The sequence below is a fragment of the Fukomys damarensis genome, unplaced genomic scaffold (genome assembly GCF_012274545.1).
Source record: "Fukomys damarensis isolate Sample0158 unplaced genomic scaffold, DMR_v1.0_HiC HiC_scaffold_33, whole genome shotgun sequence".
NCBI classification, from domain to species: domain Eukaryota; kingdom Metazoa; phylum Chordata; class Mammalia; order Rodentia; family Bathyergidae; genus Fukomys; species Fukomys damarensis.
Genome location: NW_022900945.1, coordinates 56,550,475 through 56,562,022, shown reverse-complemented (window position 1 = coordinate 56,562,022; position 11,548 = coordinate 56,550,475). Strand labels below are relative to the sequence as shown.

The window sequence follows — 11,548 nt, the reverse complement described above, 5'->3', positions numbered from 1 at the left end:
CCTCCGCCCGGAGCCGCCTGGCACTGACCCCGGCGGGCGGCCGGGTCCCACGGTCAGATGCGCAGTGCAGGCCGGACCTGGGGGTCCCAGTTGGCTCCCCTACTTTCAGGTTTAGGGTACACTGCGTTCCCTCCAGACCAGAACCAGAAACTCTCAGTTCTCTTTTCTGGAAACAAGTTTTGTAAAGAGGAAGGGGAGAGGCCAGGACTGTGGGGCGTGGAACAGCACGGAGGTGCAGAAACTGCGAAGGGGCAGCAAGGGGCGGCAAACTGTCGAATGAGGACACGTCTTCGAGACATGGTTGGTAAGCAGGATCTGCTGAATTAAAACTCGGATAAGAGGAGTAGGGACGAGGTGGATTCGTGCACGGGGGCGGGGGCTGAGCGGTAAAGGACAGCAATCGCGAGCCAGGAGACACTCCTGGAGGCAGCCGTTAGGTCCCTTCTCCGAAGCCAAGCCAGAGGCTGAGGAAGAGGTCACTCATCTAGCCAGCCAGGGTCCCCTGTGCCATATGCTATCTAAGCCGGGGATTTAGCTCAGTGATGCCGCCACCTGGCCTTGGAAGTACAAGATCCTGAGTTCGATTCCCCATACCCAAAAAAAAAAAAAGATAACCATATGCTATCTAAGCAGAGCCCCCGACGGGAGGGCACATGACGTGACACCCTGCTGTCACAGACGCTGCATCCACCCTGTGGCCCCACAACAATCTGAGGTATAAATTCTCAGGCTGACAGGGCTTCCACAAAACACAGTAGTGCTGAAAAGACGCAAAAAGCTTGAGAGGGTTTGTGGCTTAGGAACTCCCTGATCTCCAGCTGTACACCAAACAGTAGTAGCCAAACCACACCAAGGCTTTGACAGGATTTTTTTATTAACATATAATATATTTAATAAAAAATAACATCCACTCTGGCTCTCTCCACTGCAAGGGGAAGAGTGGTGAGGAGGGGCTGGCGCTGCCCACCCCTAGGTGTCCAGACCATCCCTGCCTCCAGGGTCCCCTCCACCCCTGCTGTCCAACAGGCTCTGGCCTCCAAACAGACGTTTCCAAAGTTACAAGTGCTTCAGGCCTCCCTTGAGCTCCCCCAGGCCACCCTTCGGCAGAATCCAGGAGCCACCTGGACAAACCCCTTGCCCTTTCTTATTCTCAGAATCCTTCATTTGAGTCAGAAAGAGAATCCGGGGGCAGAGTGGAGTCTACTGGCCAGGGGAAGGAGGAAGGGACAGCGAGGGGTGGGGTGGAAAGGGGTGTGGGAGGCCCTCACTGCAGCCGGTCGTGGCGGAAGGAGTCTTCCACGGCAGGGTCGGGCAGCAGGGCGCAGGGGTCACTCAGCATGTTTAGCCCCTCCAGGCCCAGTGGCTCCATGTGCAGCTCATCTTCCAGCCCCAGCCCCAGCTCCAGCCCAGCTGCCGACACCTCAAAGCCAGGAACTCCAGCCAGGGCTGCTGCGATCTCCTTTGAGAAACCCGGGGAGGAGTCTCCTGTGGGCAGAAGAGTAGGGTGAGGACCCCATGCCCTTTGCTGCCTCCCGGGTGAGCGGGGATCACTGCCGCCTCCTGCTCCCGCCACCCCACACCGCCTCACCTGTGAGGATGAGGTTAGGTCCTGAGCCATGGTGGGAACAGTGGGTTAAGTTCTGATGGTTGAGAGCGTGAGGATCCTGGGGGCCACCTGCTGGCCCCTCACCCCCTAAAAATCCAGGCCCTTCGGAAAAGCCAGGGGGATCCAGCACCAGGCTGGTCGTTGGAGTCTCCATACTGAACGGCTCCAGCTATGGACACAGAGAGACCTTGAGAAAGGCTCCTGACAAGTCTGCCCCTTTGCCTAGCCATCTTCATCCACCAGAGAATGGAGGTGCAGACAGAGGGAGGCGGCAGCAAGCAGAGCAGAAGCGAGCACAGGGCCCGGAGTCGGCATGGGCACCGTACCTGCTGGGCCAGAGCATGTGCATGCCGGGAGGAGAACGGGTCAAGGCGGGAATCACCAAAGAGCAAGCTGAGCAGAAACAGAGGGGTAGGAGGAGGGGTCAAACGCAGGAAGACAGGAGCCCCAAGCTGGCGGTGCTGTTCACCTAGGGCGAGGTAGGGAATACCTTCTCCCCCCACCTCCGTCCACAGCGACACCCCCGCCGGAGTGCGGAGCAGCACTCACATTCCCCAGGCGGAAGTTGCTTCCTGGCCGGTGGTAAGCCTGCTGCGTGCGTCCACTGGACCCCGAAGGGTATGGGGTCCCATAATGAGGCTGCCTGCCTGGGGGCTGCCCGGCTGAGGGCGGCACTAAGCAGGCCTGAGAGGGCAGCCCTGGCTGCTGCGGAGGCTTTGGGGTGGGGGGCTGGGTAGGGAGGACCAGGCTCGGGGGACTGTATGGGTAGGGGGGCAGCCGCTGGTCAGCAGACAGTTTACTGGTGTCCAGGGGGACGCCCTGAAAAGAAGCGGGGAAAAAGGGGGACACTCAGCCTTCAGTGTGCCCCTGAGGAGCTCTCAGTCAGAGCTTCCCACGCTAAGCTGCACCCACTCTGAACACAAACAGCACAGTCCCCATTGGCCGGCCCTGGGTCGGCACAGTCAATAGTGCTGAGCAAGGCCCACGGGGCAGCAAATGCTCCTCAACTGTGGCACCCGTAGCAGGAACAAGCGCCGGTGCCTGCTGACACCACAGCCATGGCGCAGCTGGAGGAGGCCAGAGGGAGTGGGGGAGAAGCAAGGGCAGCAGGAGGCAGGGAAGCTGCCTCGCACCAGCGCTGGGAGCGGGCCTGGCCTGGCCTCGGGCTTCCCTGCAGGAGAGGATAAGATGGAACACAGAGCACACATTCCAGGCACAGGAGGGAGGAGGAGGAGGAGAAAGGAGGGCGCCAGGAAGAAGCACATTAGGGTCAAGGGGAAGGGGAGAGGAAACAGCAAAAGGAAAAGAAAAAAACGTCTAAAAAGAAGGGGCCGGGGATTTAGCTCAGTGGCACTGCACCTGCCTCAGAGTGCAAGGTCCTGAGTTTGATCCCTGATATATAAATAAATAAAAGAAACAAGGATGAGGAGGGAGAGAAGAGCTAAGAATTTTAGCATTAGGGGCAAGGATTTAGCTCAGTGGTTCCGCCGCCTGCCTCGAAAGTGCAAAGTCCCAAGTTCTATCCCCGGTACCAAAAAAAAAAAAAAATTTAGCATCAAGAAAGATACCCTAAAGAGTTTTGGAGTTCCAAACCCAACTCTTCCTGACTTGCTGTGTAAACCTGGGGAGGCACCTTTCCCTCTGGGCCAGTTTCCTCATCTAAACTATAAAGGGGTTGGGCTCTGAATTCTATGAAAGGAGGGCCAATGGGACAGGGCAGAGGCCCAGGGATTAAAAACCAAGAAAAGGACAGGGATTTAGCTCAATGGTGTCACTGCCTGCCTCATAAGCACAAGATCCCAAGTTTGATCCCTGGTACCAAAAAAAAAAAAAAAAAAAAAAAAAAAAAAAAAAAAAGACAAGCAGAGGACAGGAAGCCAGGCATGATGGTGCATGCCTGTATTCCCACCACTATAGAAGGCTGAGGCAGGAGGATCATAAATTCAAACCCAGGCTGAGCAATTATTTAGCGACAGCCTGTTTTCCTTCCTTCCTTCCTTCCTTTCTTTCCTTTGTTTTCAGTACCAGGATTGAACTCAGACTTTATGCATGCCATACAGGCGCAGAACCACTGAGCTGCAATCCCCAGCCCATCAAAACAAAAAACAGCCAGGCGTGGTGGCGCACACCTGTAATCCCAGCACTTGGGAGGCTCAGGCAGGAGGATCCCTGTGAGTTGGAAACCAGCCTGGGCTACATAGTGAGTTCCAGGGCAGTCTCAACTACATAGTGAGACCCTGTCTCAAAAAAAAAAAACAGTCAAAGGTTCCAATCCCCAGCACCACCAAAAAAGAAACAGAAAAGGAAGGAAGGAAAGGGTATACTGCTGTCTACTCAGCTTGTGCCTGTGCTAGGCATGATCCTAAGTACTTTATTTACTTATTTTTGCAGTTTGAACCTAGGGAGCACTAAGCTACATTCTCAGTCCCTTCTTTTTTGGGGGGACAGGGTCTCACTAAATTGCCAGGCTGGGCTCACACTTGTGATCCTCCTGCCTCAGCCTCCCAGAATGCTGGGGTTACAGATGTGTACCACCACACCTGGCTTCTAAATACTTTATGTTTGTTATTGCATTGGATGCCTACAAAACTACCTGTGTCATATAAATGAGGCTCACAGAAATCAAATAACTCGTTAAAGGAGATGGCTAATATGAGGCAGGGCCAGGATTTAAACTGGAAGTCTTAACCCTAGAGTTTGCACCCATAGCAAGAGAGACAGATGGACACGGGTGGAGCCGTGGACACAGGATTGATGGGGTGTGAGGGGTGCAGGGAGTGGGGCAGAAGTATCGGAGGGAAGGCGTAGGCGGAGAGAATGGGGCAGGAAGGGGAGGCGGACACACAGGGAGGGCAGCCACGCATACCTGAGTGATGGAAGACAAGGTGGGTGACATTGTTGGCGAGAACTGTTTGGGCAGCTGCTGTTGGGACCTTCTGGCATCCACGGGGCCCGCGGGCAAACTCAGGGGGCTGAGGGGCACTCGGCGGTGGCGAGGGGAGGCCCCAGGGGCAGAAGCTGGGTAAGGGGGGGCACCCAGGGTGGGAGAGGAAGCGGAGGAGGCAATGGGGGAAGAGAGGGCCGGGGCGCTGAGTGACGGGTGGCCCAGGGAGGCGGCAGGCAGTGCGTGGCGAGCCAGGGAGGAGGCGGGCAGGGAGGGGTGACTGTGGGAGCCCTGGAGCTGGGGCTGGGCACTGCTCAAGGAAGCCTGAAGGTTGGGGTTGCTCAGGGAGGACTGAAGGGAGGGGTGGTTGAGAGGTGAATGAAGTCCTGCAGGCACAGATAAAAACCAGAGATGCCAACATTACTGATGAGAAGTGGGCCCCTCTGCATGGAGGTGGCAACAGGACGCCCTCCCTACGCTGTCCCTGCCAGCAAGACTCCCCACCTGGCGGCTGCTTTCCATCGGCTTTCTGGGGAAAGCCACACCTACCCATCCTCACACCTCACACCAGAGAACACCGGGGCAGGGAGGGATCACAGGGCGCAGGCCGGCCGCAGTGTCCCGCCTCTTCCTCCCTCTGGAAAGGCAGCAGCCGGAGCCGGTCCACCACTCACCCGGCACACTGTAGCCGGGGCCCAGGCCCAGACCTCCGCTGATGCCCAGGTGGGTCATGGTGTGGGTCAGGCTGGAGGTGCTGCCGCCGCTGCTCAGGCCGGGGTACGCCGCCTCCTCAGGGTCCAGGGGCGTGGGCAGCGGCGGCGGGAAGTGCAGGTTGGTGAGGTCGGGCAGGGAGCCGCCCGTGCTCATGGCAGGCGGGAGGACGGGCACACTGGCGGGCTGGTCAGGAGACGGGAAGATGCTGGGGCAAGGCAGAGAGAGGCAGAGGCAAATGCCTGGGACAGTGGCAGGGAGCACACACGGAGACACCCAGGCTAGGACTTCCCGCTCGCACGGACCTTCCAGGGACACTTACTTAATTCCGGGCACTTCGCAGGACCGCGGTCGGGAGGACGAGGACAGCTGGGAAGAGAAGGAACGATGGGGACACGAGGTAGGAAATGAGGCGCTGGGAAGCGGGAGGGACGCGGCCACACCCACCTTCTTGGCATCCCAGGGCTGCAGCAGGCTCTTGTCGTCCGACGGGCTCTCCTCCACCGCAGGGACTTGAAATGGAAAGGCTGATGACTGGGGCGGCCGGAGGAGGGCCCGGAAACCCTCAGGCAGGGAAGAGCGTGTACCTTTTGCATCCATGTCACCATCCAGAAAACCTGCAGGGAGGAGTGAGCTGGCTGTGGTGTCCGCTCGCCTCTCATGGGCACCCAGCCCAAGGACTCGGCACTCACCTCCGCGGCGGCTAGGCAGGACGCCGGGGGGTGTGGGACCCGGGTAAGTGTCCTGGGGGCTGGGGTTCATCACGCTCGTGTGAAGGGCAGAGTCGGAACTGGTCCTGCACGAGTGGACACGAACGGGCAGCGGTGACAGAATTGGGTGCGGGTGAGGGAGTAGTGCCCCGGAAAGTAGAGATAAGAGACAGGCTGAGGGCTGGGATTTAGCTCAGCGGTTCCACTGCCTGCCTCACAAGCACAAAAAACAAATGCAAAGAGAAGGGCTAAAGAAGGCAAAGGTCTCACCTGTTAAGTGCAGAGGGCAGTCGAAACAGCTGTCCTTTCTCTGCAGGGAAATTGGCCCAGGGCATTGTCCTGGGGTGGAAAACAGAGTCATTAAACAATGGAGTACTACTCTGCCGTAAAAAAGAAAACTGTGAGTCGTTTGTAGGCAAATAGATGCACCTGGAGACCATAATGTCAAGTACAATGAATCAGGCACAGAAGTTGAAATATAGCATGGTTTCTCTTATATGAGAAACCCAAACTAAAAGTGATTTAAAGAGCAAAGTGGAGGACAGATAATAGGAAAGTAAACCTTTTGCAAATGTGTTGTCATAGTTGTTTTTGCTTTTCTGAGGCAGCATCTCACCATGCAGCCCAGGACGGCCTCAAGCCGTAGGGACCTTTCTCCCTCAGCCCCTTGAGTGCTGCGGGGAGGGGACTGCGATGCAGGGTGGGGAAGGGAGGGAAGGGAAGTAAGGTGCGCTGCGCACAGGTTCGACTCCCCGAACGAACGCAGTCATCGCACACTCCAAGCATGGACTAATTAACGTTTAAAAGGGCAAAGAAAGCGGAGAGGAAAAGGCTGGCAATGGACAGAAGGCAGCCCAGGGCTTGGGCAGCCGAAGCACAAGTGGAGGGGCTGGGCATCGAGGACCATGCCTTTTCCTTCGGGTCTTCTGATGCTGCCACCCAGGCAATGCCTCAGTCCTCGGCAGGGGTGGGCGGAATGGGAGAGTCGGGGCCCAGCAGCTCCGCCGGGTCATAGTGCCCAGGCCTACGTCGGCAGCCACCCCGGCAGGGGCACCCTCCCCCACTCCCACACCCCAGCCTGGCCACAGTTGCATTGGCCCCACTCTGGCTGGACGGGGCTGGGCCACTCGTGTCAACACGGCCCAGACTGGACTCTGACCACCTACTCCACTGCCGCAGAGAGGAGGCCGTGTCCTGGCGGTGGCCAGAGACTCGCCTGCCCCGGACTCACCTTCTCCAGCTGGACTCGGGGGGAGGAGACAGGTAGGCAGGGCTGTAGGGAGAACTGTCGATGTGCACAGCACATGTTAAGGAAGAAGGTGCAGAGGCAATGGTGGCATTGAGACCAGAGGAAGACTAAAGGAGGCAACGGATTCTTGTCTCAAACGGCCGGAGCTGAACGTGCGGTCTCAGCTACTTGGAAGGCCACAGCAGGAGGGCCACAAGTTCAAGCCTAACCTGGGTAATTTAGGGAGATCATGTCTCAAAATAAAACAAACATTAAAAAGAGGTGGAGGGCTGGGGATTTTAGCTCAGTGGTTCTGCCACCTGCCTCTCAAGCACAAGGACCTGAGTTCGATCCCTGGTGCCAAAAAAAAAGAAAAAAACAAAACAAAAAGAGATGGAGGGCTGGGGATTTAGCTCAGTGGTTCTGGTGCCTGCCGTGCAAGCGCAAGGACCCGAGTTCGATCCCCGGTGCCAAAAGAAAACAGATGGAGATGTAGTTCAGTTGGTAGAGCAACTCTGGATTCAATCCCTACTACAAGAAAGAAAAGAAATAGAAAGGAAAAAAACACATACCTCTCTCCTCTACAGAGCACAACAACAACAGTAGGGTCAAAGAACAGAAGAGAAGGGCTGGGGATTTAGCTCAGTGGTTCCACCTCTTGCCTCGCAAGTGCAAGATCCCGAGTTCAATCCCCCTCAGTACCAAAAGAAAAAAGATAAGGAATTAGCAGTGTTTCTACCTCAGTGGCAGGGCACTTCCTAATATGCACAAGACCCTGTGTTCCAGCCCATCGCCACCAAAAAAGAAAAAAAAACAGCAGGGCATGGTGGCTCACACCTGTGATCTCAGCACTTGGGAGGCTGAGACAGGAGGATCGCCGTGCCTCTGAGGCCTGCCTGGACTACACAGTGAGACTGTCTCTAAGTGAACGCATGAATGAATGGAGTCAGGCCTGAAGCGATTTATGAGACTGGGCAGGGCTTAGGGGTCCCAAGTGTGTAAATTTCTGAGACTGAATGCTGATAAAAAGCCAGGTGGGGTGGCCCATGCTTATAATCCCAGCACTCGGGGAGGCTATGGCAGAAGGAGCTGAAGTTCAAGCCTAGCCTGGGCAATTTAGTGAGACCCTGATTCAAAATTTTTTAAAAAAGGCCAGCAGATGTTGCTCAATACACAGGCCTTGGGCTCCATGCCCAGTATTAAAGGAAAAAAAAAAAAAAAAAGAACGCTAACAACAGATGTGAGGGGACCACACTTCCCTTAGCAGGGGGACTCACAGCACAGCAGCGAGCTGACATCAGGAGGCACAGGAAGCCTGGTGAAGGCACGAGTGGTAAAGGGTACAGCAGGCCTCGGAGTCCCCAGAGCACCCCGTGGCTCCCTCGCCTCTGGGAAGGATATGTGGCGGGGGTACCGGCGGAGCGGGGACACCATTCTGCGGGGGTCTCTCTGCACCCGCTCCACCAACCCATGGTGCCGAGTGCTCCGTGACGAATCCAAAGGTGAGTGGAGGGGGCTCTGCCAAAGTGACAGGTGAGTCAGTGGGGGGCCGCCCAGAGCCTCTGCCCCAGCATGGCCACCATGTGCACCCACCTGGAACTCAGCCAGGCCACAGCCGATCTGGTTAACGTTGGGCAGAGAGCCACCGTAATGGGAGCTCCTGGTGTACGCCAGCCGCAGCTTTTGGGCCTGTAACTGAGACATGAGGACGAACGGGAATATCAGGGAGGGTTCTGAGCACTATTCGTCTGGTCATCCTTGCCATTCCTGGCAGCAGGATGTACTGCGACTGCTTTTAAGGTACAGAGGACCTTCACGTTACAACCGGCCTGACATGCGCACAACTTGGGTACTCTAGGTTAATGTGAGATTCATTTGCCTCTTTTTATTTTTGATTTTTTTTTTTTTTGGTACCGGGGATCAAACTCAGGACCATGCACTTGCGAGGCAGGTGTGCTGCCGCTGAGCTAAACCCCCAGCCCTTCATTTGCCTCGTTACCTATAGTGTGTACCCAGGTAAAACATCCAGGTATCAGCTGTATTGACTTACAACCAACTTGAGGAGTTACAACCAGCCCTCATGAAAGATTGAGTTCATAAGTCAAGAGACCACTATAACTGACAGAAAGCAAGCCAGGGCTGGAATAAGGATGCACCAAGACCTGGTGCAAACTACCCACCCTCGCCCCTCTGCAGGGAACGGTGCTCTGGGCAGCTCTGCTTCCAGTTCTGAACAAGCCCAACACGAATTAGAAGAGCTCCATCGTTGCCAGCCTCTCCCCTTCCCACTCTGGACAGTGTAGGTTTCTGGTTCTGCCACTTGCCTAACCTCGGGAGGCTACCAAAGCCCGCACCTCTCAAAGCGGAAGATCCAACGGATGACAGCTCTCCTAAAGAGGAAAGTGGTGCCAAAACCAAGGGGCATTTTCTCTAGGATGCTAAAGCCCCTGAGTTAGCAGAAGCCTGGAGAATTGGGGTGGAGAAGGTACAGAAGCCCACTCCAGCCTGGGCCAGAGCCACCCCTGGCCTCCTCCCAGATTGAGAGAGATACGTCCGGTGCAGGAGTGAGATACCAATCCCTCAACCGGACAGGGGCTAGTCTTGTCTGCAGCTCTCACGTCCCTGATGAGAGGTGAGTAGCTTCCCCCAAGGTTGAGCCACTATCAGGAGCCAAATAAATAGACCCAGGGCAAGGCCATGGTGAGGAGGGCAGCTGAGGAGCGGTGTGCTGAATTTCCAAGGTCACAATGTTGCTCAGAAACCAACACCAGACATGCCCTTCTGTTCCAGGAGATCAGCTCAGTGAGTTCAGTGGCCCCTGGGCTACTTCACGACTACTATTAATACTATACATAGGGCAGCCCAACCTTCCAGTGGCATAGGCCCCTGTGGCCATGTCTGCCTCACATGATCCCTCCCAGCTGGCCATGCCACAGGCTGGGCTCCAGGTCTTCTATCTCCAGCTAAGGTTTTTGGAGTCCCAAGCCCCAGCCAAGTCTGTCCACTAGGCTCTTCTGTACTGTTAACTAGTAGAGGAACAAACGGTAAGGGCTACGAGAAGGAGAACTACCAGCTTTGAGTTTCTCACAGCCTTTGTCAGTTTGCACATTCAAGCTGTAGGATCAAGCCTCTGCTAAATCACAGTCCAGGGGGCAGGCCCTCAAGCTGTCAGGTGGAGATTGGTCTCTCTTCCATCTTGTTTCTGTCCCTACCGTGATCAACAGCTCCTAAAAGGAGCAGTCAACAGATCTCAATCCTCATGGTGATGAGAACGTGTATGAGCACACATGCACATGCACTCGCGCACACACACACACACACACACACACACACACACCAAATCTGCCTTTCCACCATCTTCTTCTGTTCTGACTTCCACCAACTAGGGCACGTGGTCCCTAGAGACTCCAAGGAGAAAAATACAAAAAAGACTAAGAGTCAAGGGAGATGCATACAAAGACACAGAGTCACAGCCAGATGCAATCAGTCAGGCCAGCCTTAAGGTCCTTGAAATGTATTTAGGTTCCACCTTCTCCTCTTGAATTCCTCCCGTCTTTGCCATGAGGAGTCTCTGCAGTATCCTCACCTTCTGTTGTGAGAATAATGTGTCCCTAAATTAGGACTGCCTACTAAGCTGTGCAAACTCCTGCCCTGGCTCCCTCCGATATCCAGTTCTGGGAATCAAGAACTCAAGAGTAGAGGGGCTTCAGAGGCATCTTGGCAGAGGCCTGAAAGTTCTTTATCAAGCTTCCTAGGAATGAATATCCCCGACCAATAAAGGACTCTCAAAGATACTCCAGAAAGCATCCATCTCTCTGGAAGGCTCAACAAACATAGACGTAGGGCTCCAAACAACCTGTAGCACATTGGTTACCCACTTAGGATTCAAAGCTCTACCTTTCCTTCAAGGCGGCCAGGACTAAACACTAAGTACCAGTCTGTGAGCAAAGGACCTCACCTTCACGTCAGGAAACCACAGAAGTATTTGAAAAAGGAAGCACGGGGACGGGACGCAAGAGGGGACTTCCTGACCCGCTATACCCAGCACTGCTCCTTCAAACCACTCGAAAGGCCTTTTCCCGTAGGCACCAAAGCGCAGAGTGGCCCGACGGAGCAGAGAAACCAGACTGGAAAAGATCACGAATTCAAAGAAGCCAGGTTACGGACAAGCAAGCCATCCTCCCCAGCCCACGACCCGAGATCTCGGATGCTCAGTCCTCCTGGGGACTCCGCCAGGGGTGCACAGGGACCACCCGCCTCCACCAGGCGTCGGGGACCATTCTACTGGCCCACTCCCGCGATAGGGACTCGGCCCCAAGCCGGGGTCTCTCCCGAGAGGCGGTCTGCCGGCGAAATCCGCCTTCCTGCCCCGGCGCTCAACTCGCGCCTCCCGGGCGGCGGGGCCCACC

General features: G+C 55.8%; 1 protein-coding gene across 4 annotated transcripts; it reads right to left on the bottom strand.

Annotated features, from left to right (window-relative positions):
- Positions 1 to 784: 784 nt before the first annotated feature.
- Crtc2 (CREB regulated transcription coactivator 2) lies at positions 785 to 8,998 on the bottom strand. Of its 4 annotated transcripts, XM_010617321.3 has the most exons (13): positions 8,733 to 8,964; positions 8,541 to 8,657; positions 7,143 to 7,204; positions 6,182 to 6,250; positions 5,894 to 5,997; positions 5,789 to 5,818; positions 5,649 to 5,713; positions 5,524 to 5,570; positions 5,165 to 5,409; positions 4,473 to 4,876; positions 2,156 to 2,425; positions 1,589 to 1,775; positions 811 to 1,485 (listed from the first exon to the last, which is right to left on the bottom strand). In XM_010617321.3, exons 1-13 carry the CDS (start codon positions 8,841 to 8,843, stop codon positions 1,265 to 1,267), a joined length of 1,932 nt encoding a protein of 643 aa, XP_010615623.1. In that variant the 5' UTR covers positions 8,844 to 8,964; the 3' UTR covers positions 811 to 1,264. The 4 variants fall into 4 exon arrangements, with proteins under 4 accessions (XP_010615624.1, XP_033614136.1, XP_010615623.1 ...); XM_010617322.3 differs by lacking the exon at positions 5,524 to 5,570 and having other exon boundaries at positions 785 to 1,485; positions 5,165 to 5,387; positions 8,733 to 8,996; XM_033758245.1 differs by lacking the exon at positions 2,156 to 2,425 and having other exon boundaries at positions 788 to 1,485; positions 8,733 to 8,974.
- Positions 8,999 to 11,548: the final 2,550 nt, after the last annotated feature.